Source organism: Halichoerus grypus, chromosome 3 (genome assembly GCF_964656455.1).
Source record: "Halichoerus grypus chromosome 3, mHalGry1.hap1.1, whole genome shotgun sequence".
Classification (NCBI taxonomy): domain Eukaryota; kingdom Metazoa; phylum Chordata; class Mammalia; order Carnivora; family Phocidae; genus Halichoerus; species Halichoerus grypus.
In genome coordinates this window covers 161075372-161095438 of record NC_135714.1, presented here as the reverse complement: position 1 = coordinate 161095438, position 20067 = coordinate 161075372, and the positions used below count along the sequence as shown (strand labels likewise).

Genomic DNA, 20067 nt, shown 5'->3' with positions numbered 1-20067 from the left:
CTTCGTTGTTTGAAAAAAGTTTCTAAGCGTTCTATGGACCTGTTGCCCACAAAATGCAATCTAAATCCCCTGGTCTGGGTTGGAGGCCTCCATAATCTGACCCCCAACCTCTTGCCCAACACATAGCTCAACCTCATGAGCTCTACAATTTAGCCATATTTGCTGTTCCCCAGACAGACCCAGTGCTCCCTGTTCCCCGCCTCCCCCCGCCGCCCCATGCCCCTACTTTTGCTCATGCTGCCTTCCTTCTCTTTCAAGAATCCATTCTTTAGTTTTTGCATGAACTCAAACTGGGCATTCAAGGCCTACTTCAAATACCTCCTCTAAGGAATCTTTTTTATTTTCCCTTCTCGACACCCCAGCAGAAATGGTTCCTCGTCCTGTGACCTCTCACGGCTCCTTCTGTTATCTTATCTGCTTTGCGTGGGAGTTATCTATATACATTTCTCATTTCTGCAGGAGCAGCTTGGCTCCCTTGCCTCATCTTTCTTTTCTCCATAAGACTTATCACAGAATGTTGTCTGTGGTTATTGCAGAATAGGTGCTCAGGAAGTATTTGATGAATGGATGGATAAAGCAATATATGATTGGGTGGGTGGGTAGATGGTTGGTGGATGGATGGATGAGTGGATGAATGGAGGGATGGATGGACAAGTGGAGGAATGAGTGGATGGATGGATAGATGAATGGATGGATGGGTGGATGGTTGGATGGATAGGTGGGTAGATATATGGATGAATGAGTGTTTGGCTCTAAGGCTAAGCCATGCATACAGCTAGTTTGACAATGGCTATTAACTCAGTAAAGATCAGGGGCGCCTGGGTGGCTCAGTCGGTTGAGCATCTGCCTTTGGCTCAGGTCATGATCCCAGGGTCCTGGAATCGAGTCCTGCATCGGGCTCCTTGCTCGGCGGGGAGCCTGCTTCTCCCTCTGCCTGCCGCTCCCCCTGCTTGTGCTCTCTCTCTCTTTCCGACAAATAAATAAAATCTTAAAAAAAAAACAAAAAACACAGTTAAGATCAGAGAGGAGTGAAAGAGAGCTAACAGCTCTTTGAATATGTATTAGAGTTTATGCTGATCCTCAGACACCTAGTTATAAAAGCATTACAAAGTGAGAGCTAAGAAGGCCAGAGAAGGATAAAGCTCTGGAATGGAGTCTTTCCATGGGCACCAAATACCTAGTGTGACTCTGACAGCAAGGGACTTGTCTTGGAGAAACCTTGACTCTAGAATTCCAAGAAGACTTGAGAAATGTGGCAGATTTTAGTCTATCCCCACAATGCACCTGGCACAGTACTAGCTAGGCACTTTGAACCATGCCAGTGCTGAAGACACAGTCATTTTCAGCTCCATGACTCTGGACAACTTTTTAACCTCTTTGAGCCTCAGTTTTCTCATCTGTAAAATGGGTCTACCTTATAGGGATGTTGGAGGGGATGAAACATATCATCCTTTTAAACTGCTTATTAGGGGAGCCCAGCTGGCTCAGTTGGTGGAGCATGTGACTCTTGATCTTGGGGTTGTAGGTTCGAGCCCCACATTGGGTGTAGAGATTACTTAAAAATAAAATCTTAAAAAAAATAAAGTGCTTATCAAAGTACCTAGCATGAGCATTCAAAAAATGATGGCAATTGCTTTGTTATTTTGCCCTCCAGAAGTTAGCACTCATTCTGGTTAGTGAAAAAAACATGTTCCTGTTTTAGGCAACATATAATCAAGGGCTAAGTTATATGGGTCTCTTTTTCAGTCCCACTGGAATTCAGAGAAGGGTGATCAGAAGGACTAGAATAGTAGGGGAGGCCTCCGAGAGGAGGAGGGTTAGGATGGACCCTGAAGGACAAGTGGGATCTGGGAGACAAGGAGGTGGACAGAGAATAATGGAAGGGCATGCGCAGAAGCAGGAAAGTGGGAGTGAGGGCTGTTCGTGCAGCAAGCCGGTGGTTTTGGTGGTGGAGAGAAGGTGAACCGAAGAATGGTCTGATACAAAGTAACAGATGATAAGATTGGGAGCACCAATGGCCTCAGTCTCTCATTACCCCCTGTGGTAAAGAATGGCTACGAAATAGACATCTAAGTTCATTAGTCCTTGAGGAAAAATAAATAATAATGGCTAATACTCTACATAGAATTTACAATGTTTTAAGCACTTTACCTGTTATAACTTATCTAATACTCAGAGTCTCACCATGACATAGATACATGACACAGTACTGTCTTCCATTTCACAGATGAGAAACGTGAGGCACAGAGAGAGTAAGTAACTTGCCCAAGGTCACACAGCTGCTGAGTAGCAGAGTCTATACCCACCCCCAAGAACTCCAGTCCGGAGCTCATGCTTTTAATTTCCACCTTATGCTGCCTCTTCCCTGAACCTGCTGTAGCCATCAGCTCTCTTCACGGCCAGCAAATGGGAAGATAGTCCCACTGCCACCATTGCTGGAAGCTCAGCCAGGCATTCACCGAGCAGGTATTATGTGTCCAGCGCAAGGGGCAGGGGGAGTTTTGCTAAGGGAATTAGCGATGAAGGCTGAAGGTGAAGACACCAAGACATGGCCCCAGGGAACTCATAATCTACTGCAGCAGACACGACCCAGCTCTCTAGGAGCAAAGAGAGAGCAGTGTGGGGCAGGATGGCTTCCTGCTGAGCCTCAGGGGTGCTGTCCTGCAGTGAAGCAACCCTACAGAGAGAGGGCAGAGGGCAGCCGCGCGCAGGCATCCTGAGAAGGCTTCGGACAGCTGGGATGTGGCCTCGGCCCCAAATCACACGCCTGCAAGTGAGACTGACTGCTGGACAGGGACAGGGATGTGGGGGCTGTGGGCTCCCTGCAGTCTCCTCTCCCATCTTCCCTGCAGTGGAACCCAGGGCAGGGGACAGGGACAGGGACACAGGGGATGTGGGCTCCCTCCAGCCTCCCCTCCCTTCTCCATGGCACCCCCCCACCCATGACCTGACCACTCATGCCAAGTCAGTTTGGCTCCATCCCGTCCTCCCCGTCTGTCCACCTCATAGGTTCAGTAGGGCCCTCTGGGCTATGAGACAGAGGGGCGCACAGTGGACAATGGATTGAGGGGGGAAGAGGGCCAGGGGCCAGCAGAGAGCCAGAGAGAGAGGCCACGCGGCAAGGGCCGTGGGGAGTGAGAAGCGGGGAGTGAACCCGGCCTGCGGGCCCAGGGCAGGGCAGGGCCAGGCAGGTGTGACAAAGCAGGAATGTAGAGGCTGCACCGGAACGGCTGACCCCTGTAGTCATTTCCTTTCCAGCCAGAGAACAATGGCTCAAAAACAAGTGCAGCCCCTCCGCTTTCCCGCCTCGCCGTCCCCACGCGCACTGGCCTTCCCGGGGCTGAGCGAACGGAAAGCCGGAACCCTGGAGGGCGCTGGCTCCCTTCCGCCCTGCTCTCCCGAGCTCCCTGAGGTCCGGGGCCCCACCGCCCTCACCCGCACGTCCTCCCTCCCCTCGCAGGCCCGGCACTCGGTCCGCAGCCGGAGAGTCACTGAGGGATGAGGACGCCACAGCCCGGTGGACCGCACTTTCTGCTCTCGTGGCCCCGAGCACGCGGCGCCCAGGAGCCGGGCCGAGCCTGACGCCCTGTCGTCTCCCCTCGCGCACGGGGCTCTGCGAGTGACCCGACCGGCCGGCCCCCTGCTGCATGGAGCGGCTGCAGAAGGTGCGCGGGGGCCGCCCCCACGTCCGGGCGGTGGCCCGGGCAGCGGGTGGGGCCAGGCTTCCCCGCCGAGGGTCAGGTCGGGAGTCGACGGTGCCACCTGGTGGCTGCCCGCGGCGCCGCACGCCGGGGCCCCAGAGGCCTAGGGAAGCCCGCCCCCGCCCCCGCCCCCGCCGCTCCCTCCCGCCCTCCGCCCGGGGCCCTCCGCCCGGTGGAGAGCCCTGCCCGCTCCCGGCCCTGGCACGCACGCTCATTCCCACCCGCCCGCCTTTCACTCTCCCCAGCAACCACTTACCTCCCCTGGGAGCGTCAGCTCCTCCCGAGGCTCCAGTGTTCCCGGCTCTCCCTCCAGCATCGTGGTGAGTACCTCTCAGCCACCAGCACCCTCAGGCCACCAGCACCCTCAGGGAGGGGGTGGGGTGGGGGACATGCTGGGCCGCTTCACCCAGAGCCTCCCAGACCATGGTCCTGCCAGGGCTGCTAGGCAGAGAGAAGCCAGAAAGCCAGAGAAGTTTCCCCACATCCACCTTCTGCTGGTCTGGTCCTGCCTCGTTGTACCCGAAGTGCTAGGTGAAGGACTATCATTTTTTAAGGTGACTCTCTAAACCCTTAAAATTAAAACAATAGAATTATTAACTAATAGGAACTGGCATCTCAAATGGCTGCCTGTTTTCTTCCTGATAAATCGCAAGTCTAGTTCCTAAGGCCAGTGTTCTAGGTGAGGCTTTCGGCACATCTGCTCCATTCCTACCGTTTCCCTTCAGGCCAAGATGGACAATCAAGTGCTGGGCTACAAGGACTTGGCTGCCATCCCCAAGGACAAGGCCATCCTGGACATCGAGCGGCCTGACCTCATGATCTATGAGCCCCACTTTACCTATTCTGTCCTGGAACACGTGGAGCTGCCCAGAAGCCGGGAGGTGAGGGGTGGGAGGCTCCTCTTGGACGGGACTTGGGGGAAGGGCTCCCCCAGCCGCACAGGGGAGGAGGTGGAATCCCTCTCATGCTTCCTTTCCTGGCGGCCAGACTCCAAAACAAGAAAGGGAACTGTGGGCAGAAATCAACCAGTGGTCCAGGCAGTGTCTGTGGAGAGCAGGCAGAGACCGGCTGGAGGCTGGAAGGTAGCTCCAAGTAGAGAACAGGGGAGGCCATGTTTGAATGGCAGCTGCACAGAGCTGGGGGCCGGGCCGTGGAGGAGAAGCGTGGGAATGGCCAGAAAGAGCAAACTGGCCCAAAGCCCTCAGGAACACTGGACTCGGAGGCTGGAAGTCCTCGCTGAGTGACCGTGTGAAGGTGTGGTTTCAGCTTCCCCTCCTGTAGAATAGAGGTGATACATCTGCCCATCCACCTCACCAGCGATTTAAGTGCCAGAGATAACTCACAGCAACTACTCTGTAGACTGTCTTCCAGAAAGGGATAGTGTCACAGCTGAGCAGTGAGCTGGAGGCAGGCTGTGGGGAGACGTAACTGCCCTGCACGGAGCCCAGACTCCATCCTGGATGCGTGTGGCTCTTGGCCCTTCCCCCTGGGTGCTAGACTCTGAGGACAGGGCCAGAGCCACCTTCAGTTGGCCCTCAGAGCACAAGCACACTGCTGCAAGATCCGTGCCTTCTTCACGCATCCAGAGAAAGAGAGGACTCTGCCCAGGACAGCGCTAAGAGGGAGAAGGATGGAGGGCCAGTGCTGGGAACTGGCAAGGACTGAGAGAGAAGACGTGGCTCAGAAATTGGCTGGGCAAGGGTGCAGAGTTGGGTGGGGGATGAAGTGGCCCCTCCGGGGTTCTAGGGATGAGCATTTCCCCCTACCCTTGTGGCTCTGACCAGCCTCCTCTCCATCCGCAGCGCTCACTGTCACCCAAATCCACATCCCCCCCACCATCCCCAGAGGTGAGTCTGCCCCACACCTGACACTTGCCCAGCTCCCCACCCCCACACAGATGCAGAGCCCACGGGATGACCTCATCCTGTCGCCGACCAGCTCTGGGTCCATCTGTCTGTCTGACCCAGGACCTCATTTAACCCTTACTCCCTGGGTCAGACACCATGAGCAGGTCGAGTCCTTGGATACCCTTCCTCTGCCCTGGGGTTGGGGGCTCATGGGCTGCTAGGGTGGGGGGACAGAGCTGGTGGAGTGAGGTGAAGCAGGGTCTCCATGGGTTGGAGAGGGTAGGATGGGGGACCTGGGAGCTTCAGTCAACCACACTTCTCTGCAGGTGTGGGCGGAGAGCCGGTCCCCTGGAACCATCTCTCAGGCTTCAGCCCCGAGAACCACCGGGACCCCCCGGACCCCCCTACCCCATTTCCACCATCCTGGTAGGTTTTACTGTCAGTGTGGTGGCACCCTTTCCCTAGGACCTCTTTTTCCTACAGGGACCCAAGCTTCTTATTCTCAATCCTCTACTCTCTGGGGTATATGCTCACCCTGGAATGGCCGGACCCCCTGATGCCAGGACCCCAGGCAGAACTCCCCAGAATAATGGGCCCTGTCATGCCTTTGCTCCCACCCAACGAGAAAAGTGCAAAAAGCCCCAACCCCCTGAGGGACAATTCCAGAAACTCTGGTTCTGTCTCGGCTCTGGGCAGGAGCCTGTGAATGTCCTTGCTTTCTCCTATCCTGTTTGTGCCCTTCTCCTTACGGAGCTGGCCTCGCCCACCATCAGCATATCCTTCTTCTCATCGGCTCTTGCTCCCTGTCCACAGAGACCACCCGCCCGGATTCCAACATCTACAAGAAGCCACCTATCTACAAGCAGAGAGGTGAGGGCTCCCTTCACTGAGCTGGGCTGGGAGGCCATGGGAAGAAGGCTGTTTATAACACACATAACCTTTGCCCTGTGTCCTTTGTTGTGCCGTGTTTTCACCTGCCACAGGTGTGAACAGGGATAGGAGAGGGAGTTGGGGGCTAGGGTGGGCCCAGTTGGCCTGGCTTGGGGTGGGGACTGACCCTGGCCTCCGCCTGCAGAGTCCACAGGAGGCAGCCCTCAGAGCAAGCACCTCATCGAGGACCTCATCATCGAGTCCTCCAAGTTCCCTGCAGCCCAGCCGCCTGACCCCAACCAGCCCGCCAAGATTGAAACCGACTATTGGCCATGCCCCCCGTCGCTGGCAGTCGTGGGTAGGAGACCGTGTTGGAGAGGGGAGGGGAGGCCCAGGACACCGCCTCACAGTCCCTGTTGAAGTTCCATGAACCCACCTTCTCCGCACTGCCACCCTATGTCCTTCGTGACCCCCCTGGCTCATCACTATTCCCTGCCTTCCGCCAGCTCTTGGTGTCTGTGGCCCTGCTTGTTGGTCTTTCAATCCCTTTCCGTTCACTTACTGGACCACTCAGCAGACATTGACCAAACATCAGCATCCCAGGCTCTGTGATAGGAGCTCTGAAAAAGAGAAAAAGGAATGAGACAAGGTCTCGGTCCCCAGTGCACTTAGGTCGTGTGACTGTGTTGCCTACTCAGCTTTAGCACAAGGCTAGAGAATGTTACTTTTCTTTTTTTTTTTAAGGATTTTATTTCTTTGTTGTAGAGAGAGAGAGACAGAGATAGCAAGAGAAAGCGGGAGCAGGGAGGAGAGGGAGAAGCAGGCTCCCCGCTGAGCAGGGAGCCCGACACAGGTCTTGTTCCCAGGACCCCAGGATCATGACCTGAGCCAAAGGCAGACGCTTAGCTGACTGAGCCACTCAGGTGCCCCTGTTACTTTTATTTTTATTTATTTATTTTTTGAATTTTTTTTCCTTTTTTTAAAAAGATTTTATTTATTTATTTGAGAGAGAGAGACAGAGATAGTGAGAGAGAGCACAGCTGGGAGGAGAGGGAGAAGCAGGCTCCCCGCCGAGCAGGGAGCCCGATGTGGGGCTCGATCCCGGGACCCTGGGATCATGACCTGAGCTGAAGGCAGATGCCCAACCGACTGAGCCCCCCCCCGACGCCCCTCCTTTTATTTTTTACAAAATAACGTGTAGTGTTCCCTTGGAGGGCAGCCCAGTGGCAGGCACAAAGGCAGCACCTGCTGCGTGCTTGCCGAGGGAATGGCGGACTGACCAGCCTGCCTTTGCCCGTGTTCCCCAGAGACAGAATGGAGGAAACGGAAGGCATCTCGGAGGGGGGCAGAGGAAGAGGAAGAGGAGGAAGATGATGACTCCGGGGAGGAGATGAAGGCTCTCAGGGAGCGTCAGCGAGAGGAACTCAGTAAGGTAGCATCTCGCTTTGCCCCAGCCACCCTGCCCGTGTCTTCTTGGGGACAAAAGTCCCAGGTCTCTAGCTGTTCTGTTCTGAATGGTTTCATGCCTGAAAAACATCCTCGTATGAACATGAGGAATTCCCCTTCTTCCCAGGACATCAGGTTGCTGCTACTGAAGGGACACCAGGATTTCATGCTGCTTTGGGGGAACACTAGTTAACTTAGGATTAAAGGAAAGAAAAGGGTGCCCCCCTCCTAGTGCCAGGCTTCAGGAGGCTAAGTTCGTGGGAAGAGGAGCAAGGAGAGCAGGAGAGAGGATGTCAGGAGTCATGGAAAGGTCACCGAGAGTGGCCTGGCCTGGTGCTCTGGGAGAGTGACCTGGGATGCAGAGGCCACGTGGATGCAGTTACACGGAGCAGCGCCGACTCCTTGCTCTCGAGGGTGGCCAGACCCAGCGTGGTAGCACCATCAGACCAGAGTGACAGGCCCCACGGGCTCCAGGGCACAGCCCAGCCACTCTAGAAACCTGTCCCCAGTCCTGCCTGCAGATACCCAGCTCCGATGGAGAGGAGAACTGAGTACGGAAGTCTTCCTCTCTCCTTCCCCAGGTTACTTCCAACTTGGGAAAGATGATCTTGAAAGAAGAGATGGAAAAGTCATTGCCTATCCGGAGGAAAACCCGCTCTCTGCCCGACCGGACACCCTTTCATACCTGTGAGTGCCACGGCCGGGGCCCCCGAATCACCTGGCCAGACCTCGAGGCCAGAACCAGAGTCTGAGTCTGCCTATCATATGGGGGGACAGGGGACAGAAGATCAAGGCATTCATGCTCTCCTTAGGGCAAGGATACCAGTCATGGAATAAGACTAGATGATAAAGATACTATCAGCTAAAGCAGAATGAGCAAATTTCATTTCATTGACCAAACGTTTATTGAATGTCTAACATATGCTAGACACTGGGGATTATAAAGAGTCAAAAAATATATCCTCCTTCAGTAGCTTCCAGTCCAGGGGGAAATTGACATGGAAATTAAATGGAAACTGGGGTCAGTGTAGTGGGGCCATGCTGTGATGACATGAGAGCACACAGTGAGTGCTTCGAGGGGACCGTGACAGGGCCTGGGGCCAGAGGGCTGGGGGGGTAATTAGGTCTGGAAGAGAAAGACAAAGTGAGGGGGGAGAAGGGCACTGCGGACACTGGGGACAGCATGGGCCCAGAGGCAAGGAACAGGAAACATTCTGGCCAGCTTACAGGACCTGCAGGAGCCTGCAGTTCCAGAACCCAGAGTGCCCCTTGGGGTGGCAGGGATTAGCCAGAGAGACGGGGGTGGCCTGAGCTTTGGGTACTATGCCTCAATCACTTGAGTCTAGCCTGGACTTCCCTAGAGCAGCACGGCTGGAGCTGAGGGAGGGAGATGTGAGAACCCAAGCTGAAACTCTGAGGCCTCTAAAAGCTTAGCCTCGGAGCCACGGAGCATCACTCCTCCTACCTCCTGTTGGTCAGAGCAGCTCAGGGGCAGCCTAGACTCAAGGGAGGGGAGAGGCATTCTTCGGAGACACTCCACCACATTTCCCAATGGGCTGGGTAAGGGCTAAAGCTGTACATAGGTCCAGAGAAGGGCAGTGGGTTTAAAAAACATATAGGATTTGGAGTCAGCCGAACGGAGATGATGAGGGAGGGGGCTTGGGGGAAGAACAAAAGGACCAGTTTGGGACATGCTGGGCTTGAAGCACATGTAGGTGGGAGCCAGGTCTTACTGAGTTGGAAGCTTGCAGGGCGAGGTGAGTCTTCAGCTTGTGTATAGTAGTAAGAGCTTGAGAGAAAATGGGATCATGGGGAGAAGAGAGGGAAGGGAGGATGTCGAGGCTGTGCCCTGGAGCGCTCCCGCCCCCAGCGAGATCCAGGTTGGGGAGGCAGGCCTCCGGCCTCCTCGAAAAGCCTCTTGCTCCGCAGGCTGGGGACTTGGGTCTGGGAGCGGGTGCCAGGAGAAGTTGAGGTTGTCTGCTGAGCGGAAGCAGGGTGAGGCTGGGCGACGTTGGGAAGGTTTGGACTAGCCGCTGCAGGGAAGGGGCCCCGGTGCACGGCGGTCCGTCTGTATGAGGGAGTCTAGCAGCGTGGGCTTTATCTCCATGGCCTGCAGGCAGCAGGCTGATCCAGGGTTAGGGTTTTATAAGGCAGGCGCTGAGGGAGGAGGGGCCAGGGGAGCTGCTGACCACTGGGGTGAAGGTCGGGGGTGGCGGGGGGGGAGATCAAGACCCCGGAGGTCCCCATGACACTGACGAACAGATGTGTTGGGAGTGAGGCTGAGGGGAAGCTGCAAACAAGGAAGGGTGTGGTGTGGTGGCTGCAAAGTGGGATTCCTGGGCTTCAGATGGCAAGGTGCAGCCATTGTGGACAAGACCCCAGGGGTGGTCATTTGAAGGGGCTGCCTCATGCGGAGTGGAGGTGGAGGCCACTGGGGTGTGGGATTCAAGGAGCCGTAAGGGCCGTATGTGCACAGACATCCACAGGGTCACTGAGAGTACCCAGGATGATATTTCAGTATGAGTGGGAGGAGTTACAGTAGGGCCATTTTAGAGAATGTAGAATAGTGAAGGCCTCAAGAAAGAGGCAGATGGAGAGATGCCCCGAAGGTTGGATTCAATCTTCATGTTCCACCAGATTTTGCTATTCAGTCAAAATTAGCTTTTTAACTTCCATTTTGGCCTTGCAAAGTAGAATAGCCAAATGTCTACCTCATCATCATTTTTGGCATCCCTGAACTTGTATGTGACCAGTGAACATATGATTGCATAGGTTACAGTCATAGCTAATCAACCTCAACAATTTCAGAAGTTTTTTTAAAAATTTTTTTTTACTTATTAGAGAGAGAGAGCGTGTGAGCAGGGGGAAGGGCAGAGGGAGAGAGAAAATCCCAAGCAGACTCCATGCTGAGCCCGGAGCCCAACGTGGGGCTCGATCTTAGGACCCTGAGATCATGACCTGAGCCTAAAGCAAGTCGGACACTTAACCTACTGAGCCACCCAGATGCCTTCAACAATTTCAGAATTATGAACAGGCATGTCATTCTTTGTAGTAACATTGAAATGGTCACTTTCAAACATAAATAAGCATTCTAAAAGTAATTTGAAGTGCAAATTTTATGTGTTTTGTAGGTTGAAATTCTATCAGTCACTTGAAATGTAAATGTATACTTATTCTCACAAAAGTGAAATGCTGGGGCGCCTGGGTGGCTCAGTCTGCTAAGCGTCGGCCTTCAGCTCAGGTCATGATCCCAGTGTCCTGGAATTGAGCCCCGAATTCGGCTCCCCTGCTCAGCAGGGAGTCTACTTCTCCCTTTCCCTCTGCCCCTTCCCCTGCTTGTGCTGTCTCTCTATCAAATAAATTAAAATCTTTTTTTAAAAAAAGTGAAATGCTTCAATAATGAATGATCTTTGTAGAAACAGATAATTTCCTGCACAAAAGTAAGAAGTATTAAAAAAAGTATTAAGAAAAATGAGTTCCTCAAAACACATTTTGTTCTCACCAAACTTCCAAACAACAGCTTTTAAAAGGATGTTTTAAGAAGACAATTTTTGATAGTTTTGAATCTATCAAGGCTAAACCTTCAAACAAAAATGTTTATCGGGATGCCTGGCTGGCTTAGTCAGAGGAGCGTGTGACTATTGATCTTGGGGTCATGAGTTCGAGCCTTTCATTGGGTGTAGAGATTACTTACTTAAATAAATACACTTTAAAGATGTTTATCAAAATGATTGCCATAGAATGCCAATGATTTCTAGCACTTGGACATGAAAGAGTTTTGCGATATGGCCAAACTAAGGATCTTAATTACAAAGTTCTTTTTAGGAAAACCTGTTAACTGAAACCAGTTTTCTTGAGTTACAATCTGCGGTGCAAGAAAGCTAAGTGATATCATGAAATGTGTAAGTTGAAAGTTACATCTGATCTTGCAAATGGGAAGTCTATATATATAATTTTAAGGAAGCTTTACACACGCTGTGGGGTTTGAACTCGAGACCCCTGAGATCAAGAGTCCCATGCTCTGCTGACTGAGCCAGCCAGGTGCCCCACAAATGTGACGTATATTGACTGCTGGGACAGTCTAGCAGCTGATGGTGCAGAGGAAATGATCATTTCTGTATTGTAGCATCAAACGTCTGAGATTTGATTACTAATATTGCTAATAATAAAATTGTAATGATTCAATTATTTTGACTAAATTTCAGATATATTTTTATAGCCCAGAATTTCATTTTATGATGGTGAGCCTCATCCTCTGGCCATCATTGGCTAACTATCAATTTTAACACTCAAGCATTTCACCCAGGTGTGTGTGTGTGTGTGTGTGTGTGTGTGTGTTTATTTTTTTTTTAAAATATTTTATTTATTTATTTGAGAAAGAGAAAGCACAAGCAGGGGGGAGGAACAGAGGGAGAGGGAGAAGCAGGCCTCCCACGGAGCAGGGAGCCCGATGCGGGGCTCAATCCCAGGACCTTGGGATCATGACCTGAGCCAAAGGCAGATGCTTAACGGACTGATCCACCCAGGCACCCCCAGATGTGTATTTAGTTAGACAGCTCAGAGCCGGCTGCACAGTGCCACTTACAGAAGGTAATGGGCAGGAGCCAGAAGCCAGCAGGGGCCCCCCCGGGCCCCCCAGGTCCATGCTTCACTGCCTTGCTTCTGGCAGGGGAGGCCAGGGAGGCAGCCCTCTCAGGAATGATAGACCAAAGGCACTGAGCGGGGCCTCTTGCTCTCTTGCAGCCTTGCATGCAGGCACATCGAAGTCGTCTTCTCTCCCCGCCTATGGCAGGACCACGCTGAGCCGGGTAAGGTCCCAGGCCAGAGATCACAGACCGTGAGGAAAGTGTGCCTTCGGGCACCTCAGAGGGACTGAGCTACTTGGGCACCCTGGGGGAGCAGTGCCGAGTTCTCCAGCCTCCTTCTGATCCCTTCGTGTCCTTTCTAGCTACAGTCCACAGACTTCAGCCCCTCTGGGAGTGAGACTGGAAGCCCAGGTGAGAGGCAGGGCCGCCCAATGCCAGGCGAGCTGGGAACGGGGCCTCAGCAGGCCCCAGGGCAACCCGCGTCTGTGATGTGGGCAGGGCTGTGGCTGGAGGTCGGGGAGGCTGAGCTGGCAGGTTTGGAGGCCTGCTGACCTTAGGGCTGCCTCTGGACAATGATTTTTGTCTCCCACAGGCCTGCAGGTGAGTGCCTTCTGGAGGGGAACACGCCGAGCAGCAGAAGACATGGATGGGTGACTGGAGAGTTGGGGGGGCGGAGGGTGTGGGGCCACAGAGCTGCATGGTGAGGACACAAGAAGCCAGGGTAAGGCTGGGGAGGTCTCCCTGCCCCACTCTGGCTCACTGCGGCTTTGGTCTCCCCAGAACGGAGAGGGCCAGAGGGGGAGGATGGACCGGGGGAACTCCCTGCCCTGTGTGCTGGAGCAGAAGGTGAGGGGCAGGGGCAGAGCCAGGGGTGGGGGGCAGGGGACAGAACCATCTGCAGTGGGGGTGGGCCAGCCAGCCGGTGGGGAGAAGCCAGGGAAGTGAATGCACTAGGGGTCGATGATGGGAGGGGCAGCAGGGAAGTTGGGGAGATGGTTGGCAAAGATGGCATGAGCCCCAATGGCCCTTGCAGGCTGATAAGGGGCCCAGGGAGTTGAGGGGGTTATGGTGACAGGAGACTCTATGGTGACAGGAGACCCCCGCCCCTCTCCCTCAGATCTATCCCTACGAAATGCTGGTGGTGACCAACAAGGGGAGAACCAAGTTGCCTCCCGGTGTGGATCGGATGAGGCTTGAGGTATGCAGAGGAAATGTGTGGGGGAAATCTGGGGCCTCTTTGAGTGCTCCCTTGGTCAGTTGGCCCTGCCCCGAGCCCCTGTCCCTAAGCTGCCTCCGTGTGTCCCCTTTCCAGAGACACCTGTCAGCCGAGGACTTCTCAAGGGTATTCTCTATGTCTCCTGAAGAGTTTAGCAAGCTGGCCCTGTGGAAGCGGAATGAACTCAAGAAAAAGGCTTCTCTCTTCTGACCACCCCCCTCCAACCCCATGACTGACGCTCTCCCCTGCTGCTTCAGGGCTCTGGAGCTGGGGCCACTAGACCCCAAAGCATCATCTCTTCGGGGAGCAGGGCGGGGGGACGGAGGTAGAGTTGGCTCCATTCCCCAGGTGAGGGGGAGCCAAGACCTCTGCAGTGCTGGGGTTGTGGGACATGAACTTGCTTCCCCACAAGGAGTCAGGGGCCCCCTTCCCTCCTCCCTGGTCCTCACCGCACAGGGCAAACCCAGTCTGGAGCCCAGCACACACAGAGATAATGTTTGCACCCTCTCCCCACCCCACCCCCACAGGAAGGTCCCCACAAGAGAGTGACGAGAAAGGAAGGCAGCACTTAGTGGTCAGGCATGTTGGCAGTCTTGACCAATGGGTGGGTAGAACCCTCGGGCCTGCTAGGAAGAGGGTGAGGGTGGGAAGCCGCCAGGCAGGCAGGGAGAGCCGCAGGACTCTGTGTGCACCCGAGCACGCCTCCTCACCTCACCTTGGACAGCTTCCCCTGCACCGGGGCCTCTGGCTTCCCTGACTCTTAGCAGGAGCAGCTTGAGCTCAGCCTCTAGCAACAAGGTCACCCTGTCCTCCAGCTCACCATGTTCTCTCCTCGTGACTCCTAAGCTTCAAAGCCTCTTGCTCCAGCCCTGTGGCTTCCCTAGAAGCCTTGGCTTAGAGTGGAGATGTTGCAGAACCCTGGCCCACCGTCAGCCTCCAGGCAAAGTCAGCTAGACTTCTAGCACCCAGGTCCTGGCTAGAACCCAGGCCTTCAGGCTCTCTTGGACGGGATCAAGAGGCCAGGCTGAGTGTCCTGGCTACCAGGTCCTGCCCATACCCATGCATCCCCACCACGCTGTCTAAAGAATGTAATTTATTGGGGCACCCCCCAGCTGCTTTCTCTCCTAACTCTCTGCCCTACCTTAATCACACTCCCAGCTTCTCTTCTCTACAGATACATATGTGTATATAATTATATATATATTTTTGCCTGGGTCTGGGTTTTGTTCCTGCCCAGACCCTGGCATCCCTTTCCACTGTGTGTGTGTGTGTGTGATAATGCTGTGGGAGGGGGACTCCGCTTGGAATTAAAAGGTTGCATTGGGTCCCCAAATCTATTTGTTCTTTCTGAGCCACCAGATCTGGGTAAGAGGGAGAGGTGATGCCAGGCTGAGGGAAGGCTTGGGAATGAGGGTTCAAATGGGGAGCCCCGAGGGTTGGAAGAGATGGAGACAGCAGACACACTGTCCTTCCCGCAAGCCCGGGCCTCGGAAGCAGGGCTGGCCTAGCAGCGTCCCAGCTGCTGCCCTTCTTCAGGGGCTGTGCGAGCACAGAGGTGTGGAGGAAGGGCAGACAGTCACGCTCTGGAGACTGATACAAAAGCCAGCTGGGGGCAGAGGCTGCTTGTCCTGTGCTGAGGCCCTGAACGCTCAGCTTGGCAGTCAAGCTCATCAACATCTGACATGACTGCACCCTCCAGGGCCTGATACTCCCAGTCTGATGGGGGGCCAAACACACAGAGAAGGTCAACAGTGCATGAATAGGCGGTCAGGCGACTACTGAAGAGCAGGCAGGGAAAACCAAGCACTGGAGAACCGATGGGTGAGATCAAGTGGTCTGCGGGTTCAGTGGAGGCTGAGGGAGGAGCGGGTATCGTGGTCTTGGGTGACTTGGCAAGGCCTCCCAGGGGGGCGCAGACAGGGAACTGGAGTGTGGAGGTGGGTGGAGAGGGTGAAGAGCTGACAGGAAGATCAGAAGGAGGACATCATGTGTGGGTGCCGGCGAAGGAGGGGCCGGCCTCACCTGGCTGACAGAACCCCAATGTGGGCGCACGAGGAGGCATGCTGTCAGAGGGACCCTGTGAGCTGGAGTGTGAACCCAAGAGCTGGGACCTGATTCAAGTCTGCTACCCCCAAGACGAGTTTCTACCCCTTTTGGCTGAAACAAATGCAAAGTGGGTAAGAATCTCAAATGTGAACAATTATTTTAAGTTGTAGGAGTTCTGGTACATCTGCAACATTGTTTTCTCCTTTCAACAGCCTGTGAGGTCCGTAGCTCAGATCATTTTAATCCTTTCAGGGAAAGAGAAGGTTGTAGAAGAGACCGTTGTTCATCTCATCCGAAGCCTGAAGCTACATGCAAGTAACGAGTGGAGACAGACCTGTAAGGTTCTCGACTGCTAACCCAGGACTTGCCCAGTATAAGCAGCTGCCTCTCGAGGGGCAACAGGGAGGGCAGACGAGGAGGTGGAGAGAGAGAGAGAGAGGAACAGTTACCCAATTTTAGGTGTTCAGCCAATGTTTGGAGGGCTTGCCCTGTTCCGGTACTTGGATACAGTGGTGACAAGGCCAGCACCCCATGTCCACAGAGTTCCTGGGGTGTTGAGCAGCAAGGGGTGCTGAGGCAGTGTTTGGTCACAGGTCACTGGGAAGTGCTCTTGGTGGGGCAGATTGCACGCTGAGCCCGAAAGCATTTTAAGTTCTTGAGATTTGGAGAGACTTGAAATGGAGCTGGGTCCCTAAGACAAAACCTTAGGAGAACCTCTCAGTGCCTCTTCCCACCACACCCTCCCCCCCCCACACACTCTTGTAGGCAGGCACATGCATATGAACAGATGCAAAACCTGGGTGATCACTTAGTCCAGGGGTTCCCAAACCTTTTCAGTGGCAAACCTTTTTTAAAAAATTACATTTTATTATTAGTAATTGGAATACACTTACAAGTTGAATTTTATAGCTACTTATGATGAAAATGAATGAGAACAAAGAAACTTTGAGGACTAAAAAAATTTTAAGTCAAGATTTATGTCCAACAGTTGCCTCTTTATCACATGCAGGAGCTAATTCACTATTGTATTTGGCTGCGTTGTATCAGGAAACTCCTGATCCACACAGATAAGTACTTACAAAATTGTATGGCTTAAAATGCACAGAAATCCGTTCACACTCCTCCCGTGGAGCTAGCACAGTGTCAACGTCCCCTCTTCTTGGAGCTGGGCTTAGTGACTTGCGCATTTAAAACAGTTCACCCAGCAATAGCCTTGGCCCTCATTTAAACTGACAGGAGGAATGGCTTTATTCAAAGGTCTTCTCCCAAATGAGCTAATCTGGCAGACTTTAAATACAGCTGACCCTTGAACAACATGGGGGTTGTTCGAAAACAAAGTCAGAAATCTCTATATAACCTCTGACTGCCCCCAAATTTAACTGCTATTAGCCTGTTCACCAGAAGCCTTACTAACATAAAGTCGATTAACATGTTTCTTATGTTATATGCACTATATACTTGTTCTTACAGTAAAGTAAGCTAGAGAAAATATTTTTTAAAGATTTATTTATTTATTTATTTATTTGAGAGAGAGAGAGAGAGCACAAAAGCAGGGGGAGGGGAAGAGGCAGAGGGAGAGGGAAAGCAGACTCCCCGCTGAGCAGGGAGCCTGATGCAGGACTTGATCCCAGGACCCCAGGATCATGACCTAAGCTGAAGGCAGACTTTTAACTGACTGAGCCACCCAGGCGCCCGGAGAAAATAAAATATTAAGAAAATCATAAGAGAGAGGGGCGCCTGGCTGGCTCAGTTGGAAGAGCATGTGACACTTGATCCCAGAGTTGGGAGTTCGAGCCCCAAGGTGGGTGTAGAGTTTACTAAATAATAATAATATTAAACTTTGAAAATTTTTCTAAAAAAGAAAATCATAAGGGAGAGAAAATATAGTTAGAGTACTGTACTGTATTTATCTAAAAACTGCATGTATCAGCGGACCTAAGCAGTCCAAACCCATGCTGTTCAAGGGTCACCGTACCTTGGTGGGCTCTAACGCTTTGGGCATGTAACACATACAAATGTGTCCACTGACTGTTATTAGAACTTTTAAGATAAAAATTTAAAAGTGAAGCCAAATGAAAGGTTATGGATTCCTGATGCACTCCCACTATCACCTAGAGTTCCTTGGGGAAAGCGGATTTAATCCATGCAGCTGCTTCCCTAAGGAAGCAGGCCCAGAAAAGCCCAGCACAAGACTGGACTCAGGTCTCCAGCTCTCCCAGTCGCCTCTCCGGACACAAAATAGGCTCCTCACGTTCTGGCCTAAAAGCCTCCTCCCGTTTCCCATAGGGATCCTCACAGGGGCCCATTTGCAGATGGGCTATTTTTTTCTTCTTTTTTTTTTAAATTTTATTATGTTATGTTAATCACCATACATTACATCATTAGTTTTTGATGTAGTGTTCCATGATTCATTGTTTGCGTATAACACCCAGCGCTCCATGCAGAACGTGCCCTCTTTAATACCCATCACTGGGCTAACCCATCCCCCTCCCCCTCCCCTCTAGAACCCTGTTTGTTTCTCAGTGTCCATAGTCTCTCATGGTTCATCTCCCCCTCTGATTCCCCCCCTTCATTTTTCCCTTCCTGCTATCTTCTTCTTCTTCTTTTTCTTTTAACATATAATGTATTATTTGTTTCAGAGGTACAGGTCTGTGATTCAACAGTCTTACACAATTCACAGCGCTCACCATAGCAGATACCCTCCCCAATGTCTATCACGCAGTCACCCCATCCCTCCCACCCCACCACTCCAGCAACCCTAAGTTTGTTTCCTAAGATTAAGAATTCCTTATATCAGTGACATTACATGATACATGTCTTTCTCTGATTGACTTACTTCGCTCAGCATAATACCCTCCAGTTCCATCCACGTCGTTGCAAATGGCGCAGATGGGCTATTTAAAAACGTTTATTTTGGGGGCGCCTGGGTGGCTCAGTCCTTAAGCGTCTGCCTTCTGCTCAGGTCATGATCCCGGGGTCCTGGGATCGAGCCCCACATCGAGCTCTCTGCTCAGCGGGAAGCCTGCTTCTCCCTCTCCCACTCCCCCTGCTTGTGTTCCTTCTCTCACTATCTCTCTCTGTCAAATAAATAATCTTAAAAAAAAGGGTGAGGACCCTCCTTTCTAAATAAATAAATAAATAAATAAATATAAATAAATAAATAAATAAATAAATAAATAAATAAATAAAAACATTTATTTTTCCCAAGCAGCTGTCAGAGAACTGAGATCCAAATGCTAGCCATGTCTGGGCTGGGCAGAATGCTGCTCCCACCCCTGGTGACTTAGGCCGGACTCCAGGCTCCACTCAGGGTACACAGCCACCCCGGGAGCGATCTGCCTCTCCCCGGCCTCAGCCTGACCAGTGAATGGGCCCCAAAGGGCAGGGCTAGTGCAGTGAAACCCAAGACCCCACAGCTCTAGATCCTACAGCTTTGTGGTAGAAGCTAACCTCCTCTAGTGCCACCCTTAATCCCTGACCCTCTCATCATATGTCAGTGGTCAGCAGAAATACATTTTGCACAGATACCAGCCCTCTCCTCAGGAAGATCTTTTCATTCCCAAGGGTTGGAGGGTAGCAGTGGAGGCGGTAGGGGAAACGGGATTTAAACTGGTGGGGTTGTCTCTCTAGACATTCCAGGAAATGTCCTGGACATTCCTGCTCTTGTTAAGGGTTCTGCCTGTGTAATTCTTGGGCCCAACTTTCCGGGGCAGGAGGCCTCTTGACATAGGAGACCCACCTTCTGTTTCTTTCCTTGGCGCTGCTAGGACAGCCCGGCCGGTTGTTACTTCCTCTGCAGGACCTCTGGACCAGCGCTGTATCCTCGTAAAAGAACAAGCAACAAGTGAAATTAATTTTCATCATATACTTCATTTAACCCAATATATCTGTTACAATTTCAACAGGTCATCAACATACATTACGAGTGAGCTATTTTACATTTTCTTTTTGTAGTAAGTCTTCAGAATCCGGGGTATACTTCACCCTCCGCACCTCTCAATTTGGACTAGCACGTTTGTTTCGGTGCTCCACAGCCACGTGCCGACAGTGGCTACTGTGCTGGACAGGGGGTGGGGGTAGGGGCATCTAGAGACTTACAGGACCCACAAACCTTCCCATTCCTCGTGGAAGAAACTCCCGGTCCCACTCGTCCTTCTCGCTGCCACCTGGCTCCCCCCACGGGGCCGCGTGAACCTGCTCCTCCGCGGCGCCCCTCCGCTGCGGCGCCGGGCTGCAGGGCTCCCCCCCCCGCCCCCGCTCTCCCGGGCCGGGACACGTCGGCGCCCGCCTCCTTCCCGACCGCGCGGGCCGGGCTTGGCCCGGCCGGGGCTGGGGGCGGCGGGCGGCGGGTGCCC

At 53.0% G+C, this 20067-nt stretch overlaps 1 protein-coding gene and 1 long non-coding RNA gene across 8 annotated transcripts in view; one reads left to right on the top strand and one right to left on the bottom strand.

Annotated features, from left to right (window-relative positions):
- The window catches only part of DMTN (dematin actin binding protein), a 28125-nt gene extending 13126 nt beyond the window's left edge, over positions 1-14999 (top strand). For 4 of the 7 annotated variants that reach the window (XM_036075187.2, XM_036075192.2, XM_036075188.2 and 1 more), the window contains exons 2-12: positions 3461-3665; positions 3947-4021; positions 4427-4582; positions 5504-5548; positions 5875-5974; positions 6362-6418; positions 6624-6776; positions 7726-7850; positions 8446-8551; positions 12608-12672; positions 12813-13031. In XM_036075187.2, the coding sequence (XP_035931080.2) occupies positions 3648-3665; positions 3947-4021; positions 4427-4582; positions 5504-5548; positions 5875-5974; positions 6362-6418; positions 6624-6776; positions 7726-7850; positions 8446-8551; positions 12608-12672; positions 12813-13001 (1089 nt within the window). In that variant the 5' untranslated portion in view covers positions 3461-3647 and the 3' untranslated portion in view covers positions 13002-13031. The other 3 variants (XM_036075186.2, XM_036075195.2, XM_078069530.1) reach the window with 3 other exon arrangements.
- Positions 15000-15844: 845 nt separating this feature from the next.
- On the bottom strand, positions 15845-20030 carry LOC118524825 (uncharacterized). Its single transcript, XR_013446605.1, has 2 exons — positions 19452-20030; positions 15845-16403 (listed from the first exon to the last, which is right to left on the bottom strand). It is a non-coding gene; the product is annotated as an uncharacterized LOC118524825 (long non-coding RNA).
- Between the last annotated feature and the right edge of the window lie 37 nt (positions 20031-20067).